Source organism: Ascaphus truei, chromosome 13, assembly GCF_040206685.1.
Source record: "Ascaphus truei isolate aAscTru1 chromosome 13, aAscTru1.hap1, whole genome shotgun sequence".
Classification (NCBI taxonomy): domain Eukaryota; kingdom Metazoa; phylum Chordata; class Amphibia; order Anura; family Ascaphidae; genus Ascaphus; species Ascaphus truei.
This window is the reverse complement of record NC_134495.1, coordinates 46,344,358-46,371,741: the sequence shown is the minus strand read 5'-3', so window position 1 is coordinate 46,371,741 and position 27,384 is coordinate 46,344,358. Positions and strand designations below refer to the sequence as shown.

Sequence of the window (27,384 nt, the reverse complement as noted above, 5' to 3'; positions counted from 1 at the left end):
TATATTAGAATCGGTTGAATAGTAGATAGTCGCTGGTAGATTTTAAAAGGGAAATGTTAAAACAGTTAGCACATTCTAAGTGAAACTTCCTTGTGTTTTGTCTCTGAAATTGTGACATTTTGATGTTTTTGATTGAATGAAAAACTTTTGAGAGTATAATTACAATTTCAGTGACAAAACACAAAGAAGTTTCACTTAATATGCGCGTGCTCGCACCTTTTTTTGCTAGGAAATGCCTGTATTTTATGTTGTTGAAACCTCGGCTGATTAAAAGCCTACATTATTTTCCAAAAAAACAAATCTCATGTTTCAACCTACAGTATGTACGCATCTCCTACAGTCCTGTGTGTATATGTTCTTATATGTGTGTATCTATTCTCCTTGTGTGTGTGTGAACATCTATACTCCTGTGGTGTGTGTCTCTGCTGGTCCTTTGTGTATCTGTTTTTCCTGAAAATAAATACATTTTCTTTAGATTTACTAGAACAAAGGGCCCTTCATTTTCAAACCCTTTCCACGTCTGCACTTTGCCTTTTCTCACAAGCAGATGTAGCAAGACTTACACTCCCCATGACCGTGAGAAACTAGGTCTAAATCCCTGGCAATTATTTATGTTTTGTGGGTTGGATGTGGTTACCGTGACTGAGCTGCGAATGCGCCACGAACAGAAAAAGTCCAGTTTTAGCTTTGGTCATAGTACTCTGCAGTAATGATAGGTGGCGCTAGTGTGATAGTGTCTTTAATCTAAATGCAATGTAACCCATCCCTTATTCCCATTAATTTCATATGATATGCCATTTCTTTCAATGTAAACCGTCGCTTATTCCCCCCCACAAAAAAAACTTTGAAGTCATGAAGTTTTTTTAAGTATTACATTTTTTTAGTAAGCGTACAGTAAATGACATTTTAGAGATAAATAACAAAGATTATGTGAAATAATACAATCTTCTTCAATCTTTTATAATCTTGTTCTAATATACAATTTTCTTTCATGTCATCTTCTTGTGAGAATATTGTATATAAATAATCTGGGAGAGTTGGGCAGGCCCTTGAGTGATTAAACAAGTCTCGGCTCGTCCATGAATGAGGCCTGGACAACAAAGTGTTGACGCAGTTGTCATCTCGCACCTTCTCATAGTCACGGGGAGTGTAAGTCTTGCTACATCTGTGCACTGCTCCCATCACCCTAACATCCCCATCATCCAATCATTCTCACTCGGAGATACTCCCTCCATTTAAAATACATTTAAATTATAACATGTAAAAATACATAACACATATTTTTTGACAATTCTTATAGTTAAAAATGAAACGTGTATTTAAATGGAGGGAGAATCTAAGGGTAAGAGTGATGGAACGAGGGGTGGGTGAATGAGAGTGATGGGACAAGGGGTGGGTGAATGAGAGTGATGGGACGAGGGGTGGGTGAATGAGAGTGATGGGATGAGGGGTGGGTGAATGAGAGTGATGGGACGAGGGGTGGATGAATGAGTGATGGGACGAGTGGTGGGTGAATGAGAGTGATGGGACGAGGGGTGGGTGAATGAGAGTGATGGGATGAGGTGTGGGTTAATGAGAGTGATGGGATGAGGGGTGGGGAGAGTGATGGGATGAGGGGTGGATGAATGAGAGTGATGGGATCAGGGGTGGGTGAATGAGAGTGATGGGACGAGGGGTGGGGAGAGTGATGGGATGAGGGGTGGGGAGAGTGATGGGATGAGGGGTGGGGAGAGTGATGGGATGAGGGGTGGATGAATGAGAGTGATGGGATGAGGGGTGGGTAAATGAGAGTGATGGGACGAGGGGTGGGTGAATGAGAGTGATGGGACAAGGGGTGGGTGAATGAGAGTGATGGGACGAGGGGTGGGTGAATGAGAGTGATGGGATGAGGGGTGGAAGAATGAGAGTGATGGGACGAGGGATTGGTGAATGAGAGTGATGGGATGAGCGGTGGGTGAATGAGAGTGATGGCACGAGGGGTGGATGAAGGAGAGTGATGGGATAAGGGGTGGGTGTAAGGAATCCGCTCCTGCCTTTGACTCCAGCCTTGCAGACCTCTGCAGTTACAAAGGCTTCCTCTGGCAATCAATGGCACATGTGCTGCCTCTCATTGCAGCTTCTGCCCAGTGCTCCATCATTGGAGGAATACTCACACACCCTCCTCCTGTGATTGGATCTCCGCCCTTTATATGCTGGGCTTTGGCACTGAATCAGTGCCGAGCATAATTCCTTCCCTGGACGTTACGTGTTCTGCCACAAGCCCTAGGCTTGTCTCCTTGTGTACTAACTTCTCTGGTCTTTGTTAGTAGACTTCCTGAGTATCCTGAGGCCTGCTGCTACGCTTCTACGCAGAGGCCTACTTCCTGAGTAACCTGAGGCCTGCTGCTTCGCTTCTACGCAGAGGCCTACTTCCTGAGTATCCTGAGGCCTGCTTCGTTTCTCCACGCACAGGCTTGCTTGGGTCATCAGTCCTGAAGCGTTGGTTTTCCCCGATGCTGCCCTGCGGTGTACTTCGGCCAGCCTGCTGTCTCCCCCTGTTGAGACCGGCATCATGTGCCGAGGCCGCTACTCGCACAGAGGCCACTCCCACACTCACGCTTCTAAGCTGAAGCGGGGAACTCCTGTCTACCTGTTGCCGAACTCCTGCTTGAATAATGACGATTCTGCCTTCTCCAATCCTGACCCTGCTATGTACGACTACGAACTGCGCACTCCGGATCAGTCTGCGCGGACTAAGGTCGGTGATTATATAACCCCACCTCAGCCCCGCGGTCTGGTTCCGGTTTGTGGCGAGCACAACCGTGACAGTATGCTCGGCCCCACAAATCCGGACCGCCCTGTGGTGAGGGTTGGTATGTTTCTATCTGAAATCCTGTCCCGGCCTGCGGACCAGTCCCAGTATGAAAACCAGTTGCTCTCTGAAAACCGGTCCCAGTCTGTAAACCAGCCCCTGTCTAAAGATCAGTATATTTGAGACTGCCTCCACCTGAAACCCAGTCCCTGTTTATTGGCCTAACCCTGTCTGAGAAACAGCTCCGTAAAGAACTCCTGATTAAGGCCCAGCGCCTTAGAGAGCTAAAACAGACTATGATCTCTTATGTTCCTGCCCCTGGCTCCCCTGTGACCTGGGAAAACGTGGATCCTGTAAACTGGCGCAGACTCAAAATATGTTTCATTAATTATCCCTATCTTTGGACCAGTACATAAGAGAGCATGATCCTATCCTCGCCTGCGACGCTGTTATGGGACAGATTCCCCGCGCTACCAGTCCTGTTGCTAAACCCTTGGGGTTATTTCCTTCTCCTGGAAATTACCAAGCTGGTTTTGTTCCTCATAAGCCTAAGGGAGAAGCTGCCATGGTCCCTAGTCCTGATTTTACCTCCCTGTGTTCAGACCCCGAGGTTATTCCTGTCTTAACCCCTGCTAGTCAGGCCTACGAGTCCCCCACTGTAAATCCCAGCATTCCCTAGGTCAGTGTCTCTCTCCTAGCACCAGAGAATGCATCCTGCTTGCCCTCTCTTTCTAACCCAGAATTTTTAAGCTCTGTCCCGAGGTTATTTCTGTTTTAACCCCTGCTAGTCTGCTCTGTGAGGTCCCCATTGTTCACCCTTGTATTCCGCAGACTAATGTTAGGTCCCTAGGGCAAGAAGCTGAAAACCCTATGTCCCCACTCTCGGAAACTAGCGTATCTTTTCCTGATTCTCAGGTACAGCCTAACTTAACCCTTGAGGTTTTTCCCATGTTAACCCCCGCAGGTCAGCCCTATGAACCTCCCTTGGTAAATCCCTGTAGTCCGCCAGTCAAGGACACCTCCTTAGTTTCAGAGGATGAACCCCTTATGTCCCCTGATTCAGCTAAAATTCTCGGGGCTACGCCCCCTGAACTTTCGGCAATAATACTGGCTCCAGATAAAAGTGTTCTGGAACCGTTTGTTTCCCTAAGCCTGTTCGCAGAATCCCCACTCCTAGGTATGTCGCTGACCCAGTCTGTCACTCAGCGACCTGAAATCCCTGCTTCTGAGCATAGACCCCTTTTCTTGGAATCTATAGTCGTTTCTGATGTCCCAGACACTCCTTCCCAAGAACCCACTTTAGAGACCAGCACAGTTGTGGTTGCCCCCCTTGTACTGTCTGTGTTCTCTTCTTCTCAAATTCTAGGGTTAAAAGCCAACAGCGCACATTATGCCCCTTCCCAAGTGACCCTTTCTGAGATCAGCGTATCTGTTGCTGCTCCCTTAGTACAATTACAGTCAGGCCCCTCCTTTTTTGGAGGATCAGGTTTTCAAATCTAAAACTCCCTTTACCCCTGATTTTGTAAACCTGCAGTCCCCTCTCACTGTAGTCCTCTCTCACTGACAGCTATTAGCCCCCATTCTACGGCCTATCAGGCTATCCCTTCAGAGATCAGCTTATCTGCCCCATATCCCTTATTATGCTCCGAGTCTACCCTTACAGCTTCTAGGGTCTCCCCAGCGCTTCCTGTGTTGACCCTTGGCTTCTCTCTGGCTCCTGAGGTAGAGCCTGACTGCCTGCCCTCCACCTCTGCGGCAGTCTGTGAGATGCCTATCACCTTTGCTAAGATTCCTGTTTTGCAGGGTATTTCTCCTATTAAGTCTGTGATACCTGCAATTCCTTTAATTGATTCCAAGACCCTTGTCACTGAGTCTGCCATTGAGTCTGATGCCCTCACTTGGGATTCTCAGGGACCCAATTTAGAAACAAGCACAATGTTCTCTGATCTTATTACAGTAGCTAGTTCAGTTCCTGCTGGTTCTCAATCACCCACTTCTGTGACAAGCAAGATGTCCCTTGTTTCTATTGGAAAGTCTACCCCAGTTTCTTTCACGGATCATGCCACAGCCTCTGGGATGATTAAAGATGACTTAAAGCTCCTCACGCCTGAGAATAACCTTTTTTTTTTCTAAGCCCCCTGTAACTTCACGCTTAGCCCTAAAGTCTGGGATGTCCACTCCGCTAACTTGCCCACAGTATTCGGGGCATCCGCTACTGACTGCATCTCTGCTACCACGAGCTCAGGGGTATCGCACTTGGAACTTTTGGCAAAAACTGCGGCGTCCCCTTTTTCAAAAACTCCTGTGACAAGATGGACTTATATTTCACTGTATTTTCCACAATACTTGGGGTACTTACTATTGACTGTCCTGTCGCTAAACTAGGGTTACCTCTCAGGAAGGTGCCTGGAGCTACCGATGTTAAGGACCCAGTGTTTAAAACAGTCATATTCCGCATTGCTTCTCCCACAGTATCATGCAAGACCATCTTACCTGGGCCCTCCACGGCTAACTCAAGTTCATGTTCTCCGGTTGCTTTCTCTCTGTTGGAGGTACCCAGCTTTAACCCCAAGACTTCTATTTCTAAGGCTGTTGCACCGCTTACCCGGCTTCCTGCTTTATCGGATAAGATCTGTTTTCTTACCTTTCAAACAGAGTCTCTACTCGCAGGTTTCTGTGCGGTGTCTAAAGTGCCCTTTCTGGATTATATTTGGTCTCTCTCTAAAACGAAGACACCCACACTAGACCTCGTCGCATTACCTGAAGCATCCGTCCCTGTTCCTGATGGCCCCACTATGGGTATGGACATGCTGTCCCCTACTGTCTCCTTGCTGTTTACTATGCCCTTCGCCAAGGCCATAACTTCGGATTTGATTCTCCCCAAATATCAGAGGCCAAAGGAGGCGGACCCTTCTTCTACTGCCCGTACCACAACCAAGAATTACGTCATCACTGCTACCGGCTCTCTCGAGTTGCTTGGGATTACAAGCCTGGTTCGTAGCAAGACTACTGCTTCAATATCTTGCAGTGAACGCTCCCGCCCTATACCCTCGCTAACCACCACCCGGAATTCCTTGGGAGCTAAAGACTCTCGCAGGTTCTTACGTGCTGATTCCGCCAAAGCCATTGTCTGCCCTGCAGTCCACAATGTCATTCATGTCCGACAATCAGTGGCCTGTGTGCTGTACTCTTGGACTATTACTATGCACCAGACACCTGGCTGCTGTCCTTCTGATGTCCCTATTCCGGAGTCCCCTGTCCCTTCTCGGCTTTGGATTTCCAAGATTCCTGGTCCCATTGCCCATGTACCGAAAACCGCAGTGCCACCGCTCTCCTTTGCGGCACTCACCAATATACACCTGGATTTTGGACCTAATTCTCGCCTGAGACACTTCAGGAACAACTCGATGTCTCCCAGACCTAGGAATGGTCCTGTCCACCCAGAAGTGGGGGTACTGTAAGGAATCCCAGCAAACCGCGGGCTTTCAATGCCACCTCTCGCCTAAGGAAGTTTAAGAAAAACTCCATGTCCCCCAGATCTATGAATTTTCCTGTTCGTCCGGAGGTCTCATATGAAGGGGGCGTACTGGAAGGAATCCGCTCCTGCCTTTGACTCCAGCCTTGCAGACCTCTGCTGTTACAAAGGCTTCCTCTGGCAATCAATGGCACATGTGCTGCCTCTCATTGCAGCTTCTGCCCTGTGCTCCATCATTGGAGGAATACTCACACACCCTCCTCCTGTGATTGGATCTCCGCCCTTTATATGCTGGGCTTTGGCACTGAATCAGTGCCGAGCATAATTCCTTCCCTGGACGTTACGTGTTCTGCCACAAGCCCTAGGCTTGTCTCCTTGTGTACTAACTTCTCTGGTCTTTGTTAGTAGACTTCCTGAGTATCCTGAGGCCTGCTGCTACGCTTCTACGCAGAGGCCTACTTCCTGAGTATCCTGAGGCCTGCTGCGTTTCTCCACGCACAGGCCTGCTTGGGTCATCGGTGCTGAAGCGTTGGTTTTCCCCGATGCTGCCCTGCGGTGTACTTCAGGCCAGCCTGCTGTCTCCCCCTGCTGAGACTGGCGTCATGGGCTGAGGCCGCTCCTCGCACAGAGGCCACTCCCACACTCACGCTCCTAAGATGAAGCGGGGAACTCCTGTCTACCTGTTGCCGAACTCCTGCTTGAATAATGACGATGCTGCCTTCTCCAATCCTGACCCTGCTATGTACGACTACGAACTGCGCACTCCGGATCAGTCTGCGCGGACTAAGGTCGGTGATTATATAACCCCACCTCAGCCCCGCGGTCCGGTCCCGGTTTGTGGCGAGCACAACCGTGACAGTGGGTGAATGAGAGTGATGGGGCGAGGGGTTGGTGAATGAGAGTGATGGGATGAGCTGTGGGTGAATGAGAGTGATGGGGTGAGGGGTGGGTGAATGAGAGTGAAGGGATGAGGGGTGGGTGAATTAGAGTGATGGAGTGAGGGGTGGATGAATGAGAGTGAAGGGATGAGGGTGGGTGAATTAGAGTGATGAGTGAGGGGTGGATGAATGAGAGTGATGGTGTGAGGGGTGGATGAATGAACGTGATGGGAGCAGGTGAGGAAAGGTAAAGTGCAGACATGGAAAGGGTTTGTAAATGGAGGGATTAACCCTTTTGTTAAAGGAGGAATTTGCATCAAACTTCTCTGCAATGCTCTGCTGCCTCTTTGGTAGTGAAAGGTTAATAAGAGGTGGGAAAAGAAACGGGGTAAGAAGTAAGGGGCGGAGGAGTTAAGGAATTTGGTGCGGGAGGGCGGCAGTTGAGTTGGAGTATTGAGTCCCAAGGGGGATGGGGAGGAAGATGGGGTGGGAAGATTTCCAAGGGGGTAGGTATCCTCTTTGCCCTATTGTAATGGCATCAGCAACTGAGTATTATGAATAAGGAGCATCAAGAGAAAAAATGTTGGGAACCTTTGCTCTAAAATATCCCGTTCTGAGTGACAGAGATGAACCTCTGTTTCCGGCTCTGGGACTTGTTTCTTGTTCCTGACATAAACCTCACAACAAAAACACAAAGTGTAACTTGAGCTCCTGTTTGCTGGATCCAAACATGACTGACATCTCTATTAGAATAACAGAAAGCCTCCTCTTACCCAGTGAGCTGAGGTTCTGGTGATTCTCCATCATCACGTCCTTGTAACACTCCTTATGTCCTTCTAAATACTCCCACTCCTCCATGGAGAAATACACAGCAACATCATCACACTTTATAGGTACCTGAAACACAGAGAATCCTCCACTCAGTATCCAGACATAATAATTGGTCCTATAAGAATCTTTTCCTTATGAAAAGCCTGGTGAGCAAAGCAGAGAGGAGAATACAGATACATAGAACAAAGTTTGCTCAAGAATAGGCTAAATGAAGACAGAAAGGTGGTAATATCTAACGCTGCCCAGCAGCCCTCACCTCTCCAGTCAACAGGTGAATGATGATGTTGGTGTGTTCCAGGATCTTCTCAGACATCAGCTTCTTGTCATTCTTTCTCTCATGTATCAGGGAGTTAGTTGGATTCTCCATGATGGGTCTCTGGGTCCTGCAGAATCTTTCTGGCGCACAGGGACTGCTGCTGTCTGTGACATGCTCACCGTGCTTCTTCACAACAATATAATCCTACATATTGAGAGATAGTAATAAATATCACTGTGCAGAGCAAGAGACAACAGTTGATATAGTTACATAGTAGATGAGTTTAATAAAAGACATATGTCCATAAAGTTTAACCTATGCTAAATTTAGACAACAGATACTTTATCCTATATTTGTACCTAAAGTATATTGATCCGGAGGAAGGCAAACAAATAAACACCATTCAAATATCACCCAATGATATCTCATAGGGGGAAAAATAAATTCCTTCTTGGCTCTGAAAATTGGCAATCAGATTACTCCCTGGATCAACCCTTCCCATGTTTACTTATTTGGTATATCCCTGTATACTTTTCCTTTCTAAAAAAGACATACAATCTTTTTTTTTTTTTAACAAATCTATTGTATCTGCCATCACAGTCTCTATGGGTAATGAACTCCACATTTTTACTGCCCTTACTGTAAATAACCCTTTTCTTTGTTGCTAGTGAAATCTCTTTCCTCCAACCTTAGGGGATGACCCTGTATCCTTTGTTCTGTCCTTGGGATGAATAGTTCTTTTGAATGCCCCTTGTACTGTCCCTGACTATATTTGTATATAGTTATCATATCCCCTCAGACGCCTCTTTTCTAATTTAAACAAATCTAATTTAGCTAGCCTCTCCTCATAAGTTAGATTGTCCATCCCCTTTTTTCATTTGGTGGCTCTTATCAGCACTTTCTCTAGTTCCATAATGTCTTTTCTAAGGAGTGGTGCCCAAAAAAACTCTATACTCAAGGTGTGGTCTTACTAATGCTTAATAAAGGGGCATAATTATGTTTACTTCCCTTCCATCCATTGCCCGTTTGATGCAAGGTGAGATCTTGTTTGCCTTTGCAGCTACTGCATGACTTTGGGCACTATTGCTCAGCGTGCTGTCTACTAGCACTCCTAAATCCTTCTCCATCAAGGATTCAAAGAAATCTTGCCAAGGCAAGAGAAAGAGCCCCATTAGGACTAGCACCCCCATTAGGACTAGCACTCACTTCAGTCTATAATGATTGATTTAAAATGTAACCTTTATTGGGTCATGTTACAATAATGGTGGGGAAGACAAAATACCAGCACGATAAAGGCGTGTGTGGTATAACAAACAGAAACGCACGCTCTGTAAGCAGAGCGGGGGTGCGCGCACGCGTTGGTGCCAGAGCGGAGGTTCCCCAATTCCTTACAGCGTTACAACAATCTTGTGGTACTGAGCCGGTGGAAATGGAGCCCTTGATTATTAAATGTAATGGTTTTACTGAACTTAACTCCTTAAGAACTATTGGATGTATGCCATCCAGGTGCCATCCAGGTGCCTTATTTATTATTTATTTATTTATTTACTTATTTACTTATTTACTTTCATTTTATCATGCCGCCTATGAACTTCTTCCTCAGTTCATTAGTATAGGTTGTGCATTCCTCCTGTGGCACTACTTTTGCAATTGAATCTTCCCTGGTAAACACAGAGGCAAAGAGTGTACAGTATAATACTTCTGCTTTTTCCATATCTCCAAAAATCTACCTGCCCATCTCACACTGAAAGGGTCCAATATTTTCTTTTCTATTTTTTTTTTGTTTTGTTATTAAGGTACTTAAATAACTTTTTAGTGTTGACCTTACTTTCTATTGCAATCCTTTTATCATTACCATTTTTTGCTAATTTAATTGCCCTTTTACAACTTTTGTTACATTCCTTATAATTCTGATATGATGTCTCTGTCCCTTCTGACTTAAAGAATCTAAACGCCTTCCTCGTCTTGTCCATTTCCTCCCCTACCTGTTTATTTAGCCACATTGGTTTTGACTTATTTCTTTTATACTTATTACCCAAGGGTATACACTGATACGTGTGCTTTTCTAACAATGTTTTAAAGACTGCCCATTTATCTTCTACATTTTTCCCTGCAAAAACATCATCCCATTGTATTACTACTAGATTAGACCTCAGTTTATGAAAATCTGCCTTTCTAAAGTTTAAGGTCTTTGTTGAGCCAAGTAATATGGTTTTTGATCATTCATTTAAGATCATTCATTTAAAAAATATGTATGTATGTATGTGTAGCGGACATGTAAAATGGCTACAGTCATCTCTCCTGCTGACAGTAAGGCCTGGTAAATTGTGGGCATGCCAGCAGTAATTATGGAGGTTTGCCCTCACACCCTGGTGGAGTGCCCTGTGTATGGATGGGAGTGGTCACATGCTCTGACTCCATGGTTAGTGATGTCAGAGGTGTGTCAGCTTCCAGAGGATACATAAGGCACAGCACTGAGCCTAAAGTTAGTTCTGCACAGATCTACGTTCAGTTCAGCCAGAGTTCTGCAGGAGCTCTGCAGGAGTTCTGTCAGAGATCTGCATCCAAGTTCAAGTACTAGCCTAAGAGACTGGGGGTTATGTTGTAGTGACCCAGAGGAGACTGTGTCCAGGGACCTGGCACAGGGCAGTGATCCCTGCGGGGATAGGGAATCCCTATCTAAGGAGAGAGACACCTTTTAAAGGGAGGCACTGACTACAGAATGAGTGGCTAAGACTCTACTGCAAGGGGCAGCTAGCCCACATCACCAATAAAGATGTTCTCATTCACAAACCCTCTCGTGTACATGTGTGGAGTGAGTGTACAGAGAGGAGCACCACGGAGGAGTTCCTCAACAGGATCATCCCCTTGCGGACGCAGGGACCCTGATGAGGTGGAGGCGCTGCACTGGAACTAGGTGAGACTCAGCACACTACCTCAGCTGCCTGTCTGGACGGGTCCTCCCCACACACCATCATGCGGGAGACTCAGGAGTCCTGTTGCCAACAGGTGCACCACCAGACACTACCACACTGTAATGGGGGCCGGTTAGACCACAGGGGCCAATGTGAGATTGGGTGGGTCAGGCCGGGCCAGAAATACCGTTACATTTGGAGGCGAGCTGCTGAGATCAGATCTGTCATCAGGACAGGCTCTAGCTAGGCACACTGGGAAACAGGGATAGAGTCTGCTGCCACTCTGTGCTGCGTAGGGACGGACCTAGGGGTGGTCAGGGGGCTGACGGGATATTGTCAGTTCGCAGGGACGACCTAGGGGCCTGAAAGGAGTGAGGGGTCTGGAGCCGGGCTATAGCTGACCGAGTCACCTTGAGGCAGTGCTAGTTGGTAGGACGCCAGAAGGGATAGCCTGTAACTTGGTCAGGAATCCTGGAGAGGGTCTGCGCTAGGCTGACCAAGAGAGGTAGACGCCCCAAGTACTGCATGGCAGAGCCAGAGTACCTAGCCCATTCCAGACACTTACCGTAGGGAGCACAGACTGAGAGGAAGGAGTCACAGCAGACACTGAGAGAGTGAGCCTAGCCTGAGGTAGTGCAACATGAGTCCAGCCTAGTTCAGGTACACATGTGGTGGTGCATCTGAGCAACTCTTTATTGTACTGATGTGGAGGCTGCCCCGCAGAGCGGAGCCCCATGTACGATAATTGGTACGAGAGTGTGACAACCCAAAGAATGGAGGATCCGCGTGGTGCGGAGAACCCAAAATGGCGACCAGAGGCTGATGGGGAGGGCACCCGTGGCGTGCACCCCACTGAAGAGCAAACTGTCGCCGAGCTATCGTTAACCAGTCTGCTCTGGAGCGGAGCGAAGGCCGTGGCTGCCCCGTTTTTATCCTGTCTGGGACACCGAGGGGCCACCCTTGAAGAGTGTGAGGAAATTGTAATAATTGGGGGAGAACCCCGCGAGGAGAGCAAACAAACTGACTTTTTGGGCTTAAAAGCCAACCAAAATGGCGGTTCCCGCTTGCTAGGGAAACCGCATGGGACAGTCACAGGAGAAATGGCCAATGCAGAACTTGCAAAGAGCTGGCCGGGAATGGCGCGAACAGCAGAGCCCCGCCCTGATGGGGGGCATGGCGCGAAAGCTATGGCTGCGCCTGCATGGACAGTAACTAACTCAGCCCCGGTGCTGAGTCAACCGCTTAGTCTATGGGACCCTCCACTGATTTCCACCAGGGGGAGTGACTTTCAACTATGGCCTGTGGGAATGCACCCACTGGGCCCAGGGACTGATATCCAGACGGCGCCACTACAAAAAGTAGTTCCGGCCGCGGAAACAATTTGCAAGAAAGAGGGATATTTTGCACGCAAAGCTGCTGCAAGGAGAAGGCGGGAACTAGCCGCGGGAAAAGAATCCAGCTCTGAGGAGGAAACTGGCGTGAAAATACAGACCGCGCCCACCAGGTCTGAGAGAGGCGCGGCCTTAATTAAGGGGCATGATATTCCCTTGTGGGACCCGCCCATAATTGCAACCCCTGGGGGCGGGTTCCAGCTATGTCAGCGAAAGGAGGAGCCGAGGCAGGAAGTGGCTGGCCCAGAAGCTTCTACTGGTCAGTTGCGAGGAACCACTGACCTGGAGAGACCCACACTGAAAGTGGTCCCTACCAAAAGAATGGCCTGCCACTCCGCTGTGGGAACTATGGTCTCTACTCAGCCCTACTCAGTACCCGGCGCGCTACTGGTAGTAAGGGTGGCTAACACCGAGACGGTGGTCGGGCTCTGCCTACAATGCGGGCTGCCCGGAGGCACAGTCAACACGGCGGCACGTTGCCCCATTTGCGGGACACTGTACTTATGGCCTATGCCAACGTTTATTCCGATACAATCGGCTGACCCCCCGGGGGACCAGGCTAAGCGAACCGCCGAGTCCCCTGGCGCACTGTGGATAGGACGTGCGAGTCCCGGAGAAAGGGGACTGGAGCCGGTCAAGTCGGCTGGGTCGGCCGCAACCGCAGCAGTCGGGTCACCTCCAGACCGCACCGAGAAGGGAGAATACTCGGACGAGGATCTCCGGGAACTTGCGGAGGTAGCAGCGAGGCCCAGAATGGAACCGGGGAGGACGACACCCGTGGTACTAGCAGCTGTCAGAAAGACAGGACGTCCCCCGCAGATCGGCGAGCCGAGAGACGGAGTCCCTCCGCCTCGGAACGTGGCGGCGACGGACGAGAGACGCCGGCACCCCTGCGGACGGGTAAGAGGAGTCCCTTCACTTACCTTGCCCCAGCAGACGGTGTAGGAGCGGAGAGGCCATGCCAGGCCGCAGGCGCACGTGGAGAGACGGCATCACTTCCGGTGAGGACGACGGCGGAGCTTCCGGATGTCGTCATTGAGGAAGAGATCCCGAATGGGAGTCCAACCCGCGATGACGGTGTTTCCGGTTCCGGGGAGGACATCACTTCCGGTGGCGACAGCGGAACCCCAAGGAAGAGTGCAGCGACGCTTCGGCGATCGGGGGAAGGTCCCCGATCACCTACAAGGCCCAGGAGTTGGAGGGGCGATCCAAGGACTGAGGAGGGTGAGGTGTCCTCATTGGACCAGTCTACGGACAGCCAGGAACGGGTCGTAACCCCGTGGGGTCCCATTCCTTGCCCATCCGCCCAATCCCCCGCCCTAGCTAAAACCCCTGCCCCAATCACACGGTCCCCGGGTTCCCCGCCTAGTCTGGAGTCCGTGGACATATCATCAGGGGGAGAAGGGAGACGGACTGGGGAAAGACAGCGCAGTGGCGCTACGGAAGGTGATTCTCGGGGAGGGGGAGAATTGAGAGTGGTCACGACAGCGCCCGAGCCAGCGATAAGGGCCCCGGGGTCGTCCAGATGGTTCCTGCCACGATCCGCACGGTCATCGGGGATATTTTCCATAGACGATGATAGGGAGTCAGGGAGGTCAGATAGATTTAAGGAGAGCCGTTGGTGGGCCCCATTATTTGAAGGGTACTCCGCCTGGATGGACCGCACTCGGTTCCTTATCCGGCGAGAGGATGTAGTGGACTACTGGTGGGCTGTGGGAGAGTTTACCCCAGAACAGAGGGACAGAGAGCTGCAGGAGCGATGGCTGCAGATTGAGAATAGGGAAATAGAGCCTATGGGTCCTAGCATACTATCAGACCCCGTGGATCCTGATGAGCCCCTATCATGGGTGTTGCCTGGGAGGGCAGGTAAGGCTGACCTGACTAGAATTAGTAGGGCCGAGAGAACCATAATGGCTCGGTATAAATCTTCCCACGGGTTGGAGTACCCGTATGTCCCTGAGCCTCTCATGGATGAGATAGAGGACAACCGGGATAGGTGGCTTAGGGAGGCCATAGAAATGCACCTAGTGGGAAGAGTGAGTTCCGTGATAGGGAAGAAGGCTGAGGAGCGCATAGAGCACTTAGTGCGGGTATGGGGCATTGGCCGGAACATCTATAAGCACCGGGTGACATATAGGCCTGAGAGGGGACTGCCTAGGCATTATCACGTCACGGTCATAGATATGGGCGGGAGAGAGGTCAAGAAGCCTGACCCGAATCACTATTTTTAGGAGGTACTGATACATTACGCGGGTTCGTGGCTGCTGGTCGGGGCGGGCTTGGCGGAATGTACTGTATTCATTTTGTTATACACCATGAAGATTTGTATGAAAAGTTAACCAATTATGTGTTGTATTTCAGTGCTTCCTGGAAAAAGGGGTATACAAATTTAGGTCCCAGCGAGGACGATGGGATTCACCAGGGGGAGAATGTAGCGGACATGTAAAATGGCTACAGTCATCTCTCCTGCTGACAGTAAGGCCTGGTAAGTTGTGGGCATGCCAGCAGTAATTATGGAGGTTTGCCCTCACACCCTGGTGGAGTGCCCTGTGTATGGATGGGAGTGGTCACATGCTCTGACTCCATGGTTAGTGATGTCAGAGGTGTGTCAGCTTCCAGAGGATACATAAGGCACAGCACTGAGCCTAAAGTTAGTTCTGCACAGATCTACGTTCAGTTCAGCCAGAGTTCTGCAGGAGCTCTGCAGGAGTTCTGTCAGAGATCTGCATCCAAGTTCAAGTACTAGCCTAAGAGACTGGGGGTTATGTTGTAGTGACCCAGAGGAGACTGTGTCCAGGGACCTGGCACAGGGCAGTGATCCCTGCGGGGATAGGGAATCCCTATCTAAGGAGAGAGACACCTTTTAAAGGGAGGCACTGACTACAGAATGAGTGGCTAAGACTCTACTGCAAGGGGCAGCTAGCCCACATCACCAATAAAGATGTTCTCATTCACAAACCCTCTCGTGTACATGTGTGGAGTGAGTGTACAGAGAGGAGCACCACGGAGATCCAACAGGATCATCCCCTTTGCGGACGCAGGACCCTGTATTCTTCCTCCAATCCCCATCGAGACTCAGCACACTACCTCAGCTGCCTGTCTGGACGGTTCCTCACCCACACACACATGCGGGAGACTCAGGAGTCACTGTTGCCAACAGGTGCACCACCAGACACTACCACACTGTAATGGGGGCCGGTTAGACCACAGGGGCCAATGTGAGATTGGGTGGGTCAGGCCGGGCCAGAAATACCGTTACATATGTATGTATGTATGTATGTATATGTCTCATGTTCCTGCAGATGTGTTGTTTTGCAGTAAGAGGGACACGTCTCTTGTTAACAGCTCTATACTCAATCTATTCAGTGACCTCCCCACCAATTATGTATATTGTATCACTGACATGACTGCACCAAACTCACTGACTCCCCTGTGCCTATATGAGCACAAAGACCATGGATTGTACAAACATCACTTTAAAAAGTATGTGTAATCAGTACAGAACTTCTGACACTGTGGATATTAAAACAAATTGTAGCACAGACACAAAATATCCATTTATTATAATATATATAATATATCTGGAGGGCCCAGGATCTCCCTCTGCACAAATATGTCTCTTCCTGGATCCAAGTACATTCAATCACTGGGTCAATTCCCTCTGCCAAATTACACCCTTCTCTGACCCTATCTGTCCCTGTGCTCTCCTGCTGCCCAATCATGTCCTTATGTCGTCCTGGGCTCTCCCCATGCCCAAACATTTTGCCTGCCATTTGGGTTCTTGCCTTCTCTAATTACACGTGTCCCTGGATATTGCTTCTCAGATACCTCCCATATTAACACTCTGCAGGTCCCTGTTGTAGTGAGGGAGATAAGAGTGGTGTCATTATGACTTTCTCCAGCAGCCCTCACCTCTCCAGTCAGCAGGTAGATAATCTCCAAGGTGTGATTCAAGATCCTCTCAGTCATCTGCTTCTTGTCCATGTTCAACATCAGTGAGTTAGTCAGAAGCACCAAGAATGGGCTCTTGTGGAAGTGTTTCGTGGTGACATCTGCAGTTAGTGATATAAATTGTACTTCCTTCACAGTAATCTCCTCCAACACATGGGGAGACAGAGAGAGATGTATATGTGACCCTGCAGTGACAGAAAAGGACACAATGAAATGACTGTCCCACCTATCTGTGTCACCCTGTAGTGGAAGGGACAGATGTGAGGGACTGTGGGTATTTCCTTCGGTCAACGTGCACTGAGAGGGAAATGAGTACTTCAGTATTATTAATAATAATAATAGCAGCATGTTCTTGCAGGCACAGGTCCCTGCCCCATGGAGCTTACAATCTATGTTTTTGGTGCCTGAGGCACAGGGACTATTAAAGTGACTTGACCACGGACACAAGGAGCTGACACCGGGAATTGAACCGGGCTCCCCTGATTCAAACTCTCAATGCCAGTCAGTGTCTTTACTCACTGAGCCACTCCCTCTCCCTAGTAGGTGATACCTTTTTTTATTTTTACTAACAATTGATATAATAAGACAAGCTTTCAAGCATTTTCCTCTCTGTCAAGGGAGACCAAGACTTATACACAAATTAATACCGGGATTTTGCCCTGAGCACACAAGTTGGGTAAAATAAATTGTAATTTATTTATTTTCAGGCAGACACACAAATCTTCACAATATACACTCAATAAAACACTTACTGGAATGGGGGAACTCTGCAGGGCGCTGCCATGTATGGTTGTACGCGCGCACTCGCGGAGGATCGTGCATGCGCAATACAGTAGGCGCACGCGGCTGCAATAGAGACTCTGCGGGGACTACAAGCACCATAATGCAAAGGGGCAGGAAGTCAGCTGACTACACACAGCCAATAGGGCTGCAAGGACCTCTTGCTCCAGGAAGAGATACAGTTTGTGCGCTGGGAGGTCAGAGGCAGTTGGGATCCGGACAGAGAGGGTGTAGGTAGGGTCCAGGGAGCAGTGCTCTTTTGGACTAGGCCAGGCACCCCCCAAGGTCACAGATAGATTCCCTGAGCCCCAGTAGATACTGTGAACATTTCATACTGTAGGGAAAGGCCCTCAGATAGGGACCCTCTCCACAGTAGTAATAGTGAGAGATATTCTGCAGGACATTGCCTGAAGGAGAACCTGTTGCAAGGGGGCAGACCATGACTCCTGGATAGAGACTATTTATAGGGGTACCATCAAACTGGAGGCCCCTCCAGAGGCATCTGCCTAAGGATTCATCCAGGAAAGGAGCAGCAGATTACGACGCAGAACTACGTCACTGATCTGAGGAGTTCTACTATTTGTCCTGGTCTGGACTAAGACCAGGGAGGTATTAACCAAGTGCACCAACGGTCCCCCACTCACACTCTTTGGGAGAGGGATAGCTGGTGGACACTCGGGGTTAAGTTCCCAGGCACTCCGGAACTTTGGGGTTTACAGTCGGGAGTTGCTACTGTGGGGTGATATCTTGTGGGGCTGTGTTATGTGGATGGTATATAATCTATGCATAGTAAATACTGTTATCATATATCTGTTTGTATTATTGTGTATATTGGTTCCGGTGAGGGACTCCTCCCACTACACTGGGATCCCTGGCCGGTGAAGGCTCTGCACCGTGGAATTAAGTGTATCCCAGGCTCCCAGTGGCAGAGGCTCAGGCCTCCTGGTAGCCAATATCTATAGGTAGGGTGATGGATTGTGTCAAAGAGGCACATTCCACTCAGAGAATCCCTCTAATTGGCGCACTACAATGCAGCATGTGTTATATATATCATTCTGTGTGATTAGTACGAAACTTAAATGAACAGTTTTAAAAGAAACTTTAATAACATGTATCAATCGACTATAACAATAACAATAAAATCATGATATTGGCGCAAAGTACTATACTTCTTGTGTATGAGTCTCAAATGACTTATACCATAGATGTTGATCTGTGAGTTTAGTCACATCAAATTAGTGTGGATGTGGGTCCACTGATATGTCTTGTACATACTGTATGTATAGACAGAGTGAATTCATACAAATTGTGTATGTATTATGCACGGATGTGGTAGGTACCGTCGCCAGGGTTATAGGTCAATGAACCGCTGGACGTTAGCTGTAAATGAGCCCTGCAATGATATTGCTCATAGACAGCTGTTGCAGATGTCTCTGCTGTTGTGGGTGTACTGACAATACACCCTGCAAAAGTAGGCATCTACTCAGTGGACTGTATCCATTCGGAAGGTTGTAATATGTGCGCAGTGAAAATCTGTCAGTGTAATACACAGTATGGCATATCCATGGATAGATGGTGTGATTTATCTACGTGCTGCCACGATATACCCGATATTGGATGAATATAGTAGCTAATCCGTAATATCTGTGAGAGTGTATATAGACGGCTCTTGTGGTGACGTCACTCTGTAGTATTATGCCAACTGAAGTATATTCGTGGCTGATATTAAGTTAGTGTTGCTACTGTATTGAGTTTTTATCCAGATAATCAGGCTGGTTCACAGAGTGTTCCTATACTCGTGTCAACCTATGATATAGGTAGATAGATCACGTGACTACAACTGACGTAGATATACGATACATCTGGTGTTTAGTCTAAGATTGTCACTTGGTGTTCACATAGGTATAAACCTTAGTTTGTCAAAAGTACTGCTTCCGTGGTTTCATGTGTCAGGGTATAGATCACTAAACTGACTGGGACCATGCCCTGGCTCTTTAATTTTTTTGTGTACTGTGGAATCATGCTTATGTGTATGTGTAGACAGCATGCGTGTAGTGTCAATCACTTGTCCGCCATTCTGTCTACGCGGCAATAATGCAGCACAGTCCAAGTAGATGGTCCGGGGGAAGAGATACTATTGTGTGTTATACTTTGAGGTGGTATTAACTCTATGTATCCTGACTTAGTTCGGCATGAATGCGTAGCTGATCACACACATGTATTAACCTCAGGCATGCTGTATATATCTGAGGTGCCCGTAATTTGACTTATCAGTGTAGATAATATTACCAGGGGTGATTTTAACCCTTCAGTTGTTCACTTTAATTCTGAACAAATAGTCAATAGGCTGAACACTTCTTGTGCTTCTGTATAAGAGTCATAAAATGATAGGAGCATTCATTAACTCGTTATTGTCAGGAATCCACTCCTGGCTTTGGCTGGAGCCCATCCATCCGGAGCTTTGCAGGTTCCAGACAATCTATTCCCTGCTTCTGCAATCACCTGCCTCCTGCTGCCTCCTGTGCAGCTCTGGCCTAATTGGCCTCCTGTGCTATTTAGTGCCTGCCCCGCCCTCAGAAAGTTGCTGGACATAGATTTTGCAATCTAACTTGCAAGTAACTGTGCATGTCACAGACTCCATGTTTGGCCTGCTGGGCTCCTTGTGCCTTGTATCCTGCTTTCCTTGTTCTTGGCAGACTTCGCCGTCGCCGCGCTGTAGCGGCTACGCTGGTTTCCCCAGCGTTTCCTGTGGCGTATCTGTCTCAGTTCCTGTCGCATCCCAAGGCCTTCCTGCATAGCAGCCCCGGCGCTGCTTTACCTGTTTCTGGTAAACTTCGCCTTCGCCGCACTGTAGCGACTACGCTGGTTTCCCCAGCGTTTCCTAGCTTCTCGTGCCTACCTCAGTTTTTGTCTCTTTGTCTCTTTAGTGATCCCCTTGCGTACCGAACCGGCCTGGCTGTGGATCCGCTCTCGTCTCCTGCCCTCGGCTTGTATGCTGACCTCCTGGACTTCTCGACCCCTTCACCTCGGTTTGCGGATTCCTACCTACCTCCCGGCTCTGGACCCCAGGCTCTCGGTACCACCTGAAAAACAAAAATTGTGAGGCGCTACTTATGAAGGTGAAATATATATGAATAAAGATAATGTGATAAATTACAAAAGTGCTCAAATATAATGAAATAAAATAAAAAATGGCAAACTTTGATGCTCAACCCTCTTGGGAGAAGATCCAGTTTCTCCTATCTTGAACGGTAAAGAGAAGCTTGTGGGGAGCGCAGGTGTCACCATATATATGTAAGGAAAAAATATATATAAAATAGTGTGGTATGTTTAAACAAACACAGCAACCTAACCAGGAATCATGATTGGGGACTCACATTCTCCCAGTGGTAATACAGCATTGAATAGCAATAGATGCAGTGGGTAGACTCAGCAATGTGCAGGGGGGCCTTGCTGGTATACACTCCCTGATGTCAGCAGGACAAACCCTCAACAGAATGAAAGAAAGACAACTGTAGTGCAACACTGTATGTTCACTAATGATATATTGAAAAAGGCAATTGATATTGCACTTACATGATCAACATGTGCTTAGACACATAAAAATCGATGCAGCTTAGGTGTACTCCATCCACCCCACTCCCGAGGTCGCGCCGCGTCACTTCCGGTCCGGCCCGTCGCGTCACTTCCGGTTTCGTCGGCGATCACAGAATCTGTTTGTTTAAACATACCACACTATTTTATATATTTTTTCCATACATATATATGGTGACACCTGCGCTCCCCACAAGCTTCCCTTTCTCGGTACCAGCTATCTTCTGGAATCTCCCTTCTCGTCTGGCGAGTATCTTACTTTATCTTATACTCCCAGACGGTTCCAGGCGCCTATTTTCCACTTTCCAGGTGTGTCCCCCGTAGCTGTGGGTGCAGTTTGTTACCCATCTCACCTCAGTTTCGGGGTCCCTCCTTGTTTGTGACAGGCACGTACGTTACAGTTATTCTTCACAAGATGAAGCAGATGCTTGCGTTATGGAGAGCGCATATATAGAGCCACAAGTATATTAGTTTAGCCTTTATTGGCAGCGCTGCGGAGTGGTTTCCTTCTATCCCAGTTGTTCACTTAAAGTGGCCACTGTGTGACCACAATTGCAAGCAGGATATTGTAGACATCGTACTATATGCTGAAATTACCATATATACAGTGTGGTTAGTGTAGGGAGAGAGTTAAATGCTTAAGACCAAACTTAGAAGTAGAGATTTATCATGTCACGATCAACATAAGATTGCGCATAGTTAGCAGATACAATATAACTGCTGGCTAACCAGACGTATGGTTCGTCGTTTAGAACGACTTCTTCCGGGGTGGGCGTATCCGCGTGCCGTCATGCCCCTTTTTACATCACAGTTGCCTTAGCAACCAGACGGACGCTTTGTGATGCCGGTTCCCCTAGTGGTTCCCCATTGGAACTGTTGGGGTAATGTGAATAGAGGATCTTAAAACTGATGATTGGTAAGTGTCTAAATCCTGACCTACTGATTATAATGGGCAATTTAGTGTATTGCTATAGAGAATCCATTAGTAATCCATTAATAAAAGGTCACTTCAGATGGGACAGTGTTTCAAAACTATTACTGATAAATATAGTTATTTAGAGAAATGAGGTATACATAAAACCTTCATTTATGCCTGATGGTGATTGGGTGTGCAACGTGTAGATCCATTTGGCTTCTCTTTGAAGCAGTTGTTTGTCCCAGTTCCCCTTGCGGATATTCGGGGCGATTTGATCAATGCCCTGGAAGCTTAATACCTTGGTATCACCTCTATGTTGTTCACGAACATGCCTGGATACTGGGGTGTCGTGAGAATTTCTAATGGATCCTAGGTGTTCCTGAATACGTTGTCGTAGCTCGCGTTTTATTATCACCACTGGGTTAGCAGTTATATTTTGTGTGCTATCTATGTGCAATCTGGTGTTGATTAGGACATGATAAATCTTTACTTCTAAGTTCGTTCTAGAGCATTTAACTCTCTCCCTACACTAACCGCACTGTATATTTTAAGCATACAGAACGATATCTGCCATATCCTGCTTGTAACTGTGGTTACACAGTGGCCACGTAAAGTGAACGGCAGAGATAGAAGTAAACAACTCCGCAGCACTGCCAATTAAGGCTAAACTAATATACTTGTGGCTCTATATACGCGCTCTCCATATAGCAAACATCTGCTTCATCTTGTGCGGGTAGCAAAAGAATAACGAGTTAATGAATGCTCCTATCATTTTATGACTCATATACAGACGCACAAGAAGTGTACAGCCTATTGACTATGTGTTCAGCATTAAAGTGAACAACTGAAGGGTTAAAATAACCCCTGGTGATATTATCAACACTGATAAGGCCTGGGACATAGCAGGTTCAGCCGCGCTGAGCCGCGCTCCTGCTCTGCCTCGCCTGCTCAAAATGGTGCTTTTTCCTGTCCTTGCAGGCGAGGCAGTGAGCGCGCTCGCGGGGCGGAGGCGGAGCGGGAGGCGGGGCTAGTCCCTCTTTCCCATTGGATGTGAGCGATCACGTGACCGCTCCTCCGCTTCCCCGAGCGGCAAATTTGAAACTTGCCTGTCTCTGATGACAGATGCAGGGGGTTAGTACATCTGCTCAGCGCGGTTCAGCCCGGCTCAGCGAGGCTGAACCTACTATGTCCCAGGCCTAAGTCAAATTACGGGCACCTCCGATATATACAGCATGCCTGAGGTTAATACATGTGTGTGATCAGCTACGCATTCATGCCGAATTAAGTCCGGATACATAGACTTAATACCACCTCAAAGTATAACACACAATAGTATCTCTTCCCCCGGACCATCTACTTGGACTGTGCTGCATTATTGCCGCCTAGACAGAATGGCGGACAAGTGATTGACACTACACGCATGCTGTCTACACATACACATAAGCATGATTCCACAGTACACAAAAAATTAAAGAGCCAGGGCATGGTCCCAGTCAGCTTAGTGATCTGACCTGACACATGAAACCACGGAAGCAGTACTTTTGACAAACTAAGGTTTATACCTATGTGAACACCAAGTGACAATCTTAGACTAAACACCAGATGTATCGTATATCTACGTCAGTTGTAGTCACGTGATCTATCTACCTATATCAGGGGTGAGCAACCTTTTTAGGCCGAGTCCCCCTTTTCATCCATGAAATTTCTCTGGCCCCCCTGCCTGATGTAATTAAAATCACATGACGTCAGCGCACGTGAGCTGGTTTAGCCAATGAGGGCGAACCAGCTTTGTGACGCGTCCGCCACGCATCTACAAAAAAAGTATTTATAACACAAATTACATCACTTAAAAATAAATATTATGATATTTGTCTAATAGCGTCCCCATTTCTGCTGTATTATTAATCTCTCTTTTCCCGCCACATTAGGACCTCTCAGGACCTCTCTCCCCTCTTTCACAGTCTCACACTCCTCTCCCTGTCTCTCCCTCTCCCAGTATTTCTCACTCACCTTCCAGTGTCTCTCTAGCCCTCCCCTCAGTGTCTCCCCATCCCCCCACACTTTCTCCCCATTCTCTCTTTCCCTCCCCCCCAGTGTGTCTCTCTCTCTTTCTACCTCTCCCTAGTGTCTCTCTCACTCCCCCCAGTGTCTCCCTCTGTCCCTCCTCCAGTGTCTGTCACTCTCTCCCTACCCCCGTGTTTCTCACACTCTTCCTCCAGCCATTGTGTGTCTCTTCCTCCCACCAGTGTCCCTCCCTCCCCCCAGTGTCTCTCCCTCCCCCCAGTGTCTCTCCCTCCCCCCAGTGTCTCTCCCTCCCGCCAGTGTCTCTCCCTCCCGCCAGTGTCTCTCCCTCCCGCCAGTGCTTCTCTCTCTCCCTCCAGCCATTGTGTCTCCCTCCACCCAGTGTCTCTCTCACACTCTCCCTCCCCCAGTTTCTCTCCCTCCCGCCAGTGTCTCTCCCTCCCGCCAGTGTCTCTCCCTCCCCCAGTGCTTCTCTCTCTCCCTCCAGCCATTGTGTCTCCCTCCACCCAGTGTCTCTCTCACACACTCCCTCCCGCCAGTGTCTCTCCCTCCCCCCAGTGCTTCTCTCTCTCCCTCCAGCCATTGTGTCTCCCTCCACCCAGTGTCTCTCAAACACTCTCCCTCCCGCCAGTTTCTCTCCCTCCCGCCAGTTTCTCTCCCTCCCGCCATTGTCTCTCCCTCCCGCCATTGTCTCTCCCTCCCGCCAGTGTCTCTCCCTCCCGCCAGTGTCTCTCCCTCCCGCCAGTGTCTCTCCCTCCTGCCAGTGTCTCTCTCATCCCCATGTCTCTCTTTCACCATGTCTCTCTTTCACCATGTCTCTATTTCACCCCCCCTGTCTCTTTCACACCCCTCCCCATGTAGCTCTTTCACCCTCTTCCCCATGTCACTGTCACACTCTCACCCCCCCTCCATGTCACACTTTCACCCCCAACTCTCACACTCCCTCCTCATGTCACTCTCCACTCTCACCCACCTCCCCATGTCACACTCGCACCACCCACACTCTCACCCCCCCACACTCACCATCCCTCCCCATGTCACACTTTCACACTCTCACCCCCTCCCATGTCACACTCTCACAACCCTCCCCATGTAACTCACCCCCTCCCCATGTCCCACTCTCACACTCACCCCCCTCCCCATGTTCCACTCTCACACTCACCCCCCCTCCCCATGTTCCACTCTCACACTCACCCCCCCTCCCCATGTCCACTCTCACCCCCCTCCCATGTCCCACTCTCACCCCCCCTCCCATGTCCCACTCTCACCCCCCCTCCCATGTCCCACTCTCACCCCACCTCCCCATGTCCCACTCTCACCCCACCTCCCCATGTCCCACTCTCACCCCACCTCCCCATGTCCCACTCTCACACTCACACCCCCTCCCCATGTCCCACTCTCACACTCACACCCCCTCCCCATGTCCCACTCTCACACTCGCCCCCCCTCCCCATGTCCCACTCTCACACTCGCCCCCCCTCCCATGCCCCACTCTCACACTCACCCCCCATCCCCATTTCCCACTCTCACACTCACCCCCCCCCTCCCCATGTCCCACTCTCACTCGCCCCCCTCCCCATGTCCACTCTCACACTCGCCCCCCCTCCCCCATGTCCCACTCTCACACTCGCCCCCCCTCCCCATGCCCCACTCTCACACTCGCCCCCCCCTCCCCATGTCCCACTCTCACACTCATTCCCCCTCCCCATGTCCCACTCACCCCCCTCCCCATGTCCCACTCACCCCCTCCCCAAGTCCCACTCACACTCGCCCACCCTCCCCATGTCCCACTCTCACACTTGCCCCCTCTCCCCATGTTCCACTCTCATACTCGCCCCCCCTCCCCATGTCCCACTCTCATACTCACCCCCCCTCCCCATGTCCCACTCACACCCCTCCCCATGTTCCACTCTCCCACTCACCCCCCTCTGCACGTTCCACTCTCACACTCACCCCCCTCCCCATGTTCCACTCTCACACTCACGCCCTCCCCATGTCCCACTCTCACACTCACCCTCCCTCCCCATGTTCCACTCTCACACTCACCCCCCCTCTCCATGTCCCACTCTCACACTCGCCCCCCCTCCCCATGTCCCACTCGCCCCCCCTTCCCGTGTCCCACTCACCCCCCTCATCCCCCTTCCCCGTGTCCCACTCACCCCCTCCCCATGTCCCACTCTCACACACTCGCCCCCCCTCCCCATGTCCCACTCACACTCGCCCCCCCCTCCCCATGTCCCACTCCCACACTTGCCCTCCCTCCCCATGTTCCACTCACACTTACCCCCTCCCCATGTTCCATTCTCACTCACCCTCCACATGTCCCACTCACCCCCCTCCCATGTCCCACTCACCCCCCTCCCCATGTCCCACTCACCCCGCCCTCCCCATGTCCCACTCTCACACTCACCCCTCCCCATGTCCCACTCACCCCCTCTCCATGTCCCACTCTCACTCACCCCCCCTCCCCATGTCCCACTCTCACCCCCCTCCCATGTTCCACTCTCACACTCAACCCCCTTCCCATGTTCCACTCACCCCCATCCCCATGTTCCACTCTCACACTCACCCCCCTTCCCCATGTTCCTCACACTCACCCCCCTCCCCATGTTCCACTCTCACACTCACCCCCCCTCCCCATGTTCCACTCACACTCACCCCCCATCCCCATGTTCCACTCTCACACTCACCCCCCTCCCATGTTCCACTCACACCCCCCTCCCTGTGTCCCACTCTCACCCCCTCCCCGTGTCCCACTCTCACCCCCCTCCCATGTCCCACTCTCACCCCCCCCTCCCCATGTCCCACTCTCACCCCCCCTCCCATGTCCCACTCTCACCCCCCTCCCCATGTCCCACTCTCACCCCCCTCCCCATGTCCCACTCTCACCCCCACTCCCCATGTTCCACTCACCCCCCCTCCACATGTCCCACTCACCCCCCTCCCCATGTCCCACTCTCACACTCGCCCCCCTCCCCATGTCCCACTCCCACACTTGCCCCCCTCCCCATGTTCCACTCACACTTACCCCCTCCCCATGTTCCATTCTCACTCACCCCCTCCCCATGTTCCACTCACACTCACCCCCTCTCCCCATGTTCCACTCACACTCACCCCCTCTCCCCATGTTCCACTCTCACCCCCCTCCCCATGTTCCACTCACCCCCCCTCCACATGTCCCACTCACCCCCCTCCCCATGTCCCACTCACCCCCTCCCCATGTCCCACTCACCCCGCCCTCCCCATGTCCCAATCACACTCACCCCCTCCCCATGTCCCACTCACCCCCCTCTCCATGTCCCACTCTCACACTCACACCCCCTCCCCATGTCCCACTCACCCCCCATCCCCATGGTCCACTCTCACACTCACCCCCTCCCCATGTTCCACTCACACTCACCCCCCCATCCCCATGTTCCACTCTCACCCCCCCTCCCCGTGTCCCACTCTCACCCCCTCCCCGTGTCCCACTCTCACCCCCCTCCATGTCCCACTCTCACCCCCCTCCATGTCCCACTCTCACCCCCCCTCCCCATGTCCCACTCTCACCCACCCCTCCCCGTGTCCCACTCTCACCCCCCCTC

General features: G+C 50.0%; 1 protein-coding gene across 6 annotated transcripts in view; it reads right to left on the bottom strand.

Moving 5' to 3' along the window:
- Positions 1-27,384, bottom strand: part of LOC142465284 (uncharacterized) — a 52,850-nt gene that overhangs the window by 12,072 nt on the left and 13,394 nt on the right. The window contains exons 2-6 of one of the 6 annotated variants that reach the window (XM_075569297.1): positions 20,845-20,981; positions 20,168-20,351; positions 16,450-16,673; positions 8,232-8,435; positions 7,918-8,041 (exon numbers count right to left, since the gene is read on the bottom strand). In XM_075569297.1, coding sequence (XP_075425412.1) covers positions 7,918-8,041; positions 8,232-8,435; positions 16,450-16,530 — 409 coding nt within the window. In that variant the 5' untranslated portion in view covers positions 16,531-16,673; positions 20,168-20,351; positions 20,845-20,981. The other 5 variants (XM_075569303.1, XM_075569299.1, XM_075569300.1 and 2 more) reach the window with 5 other exon arrangements.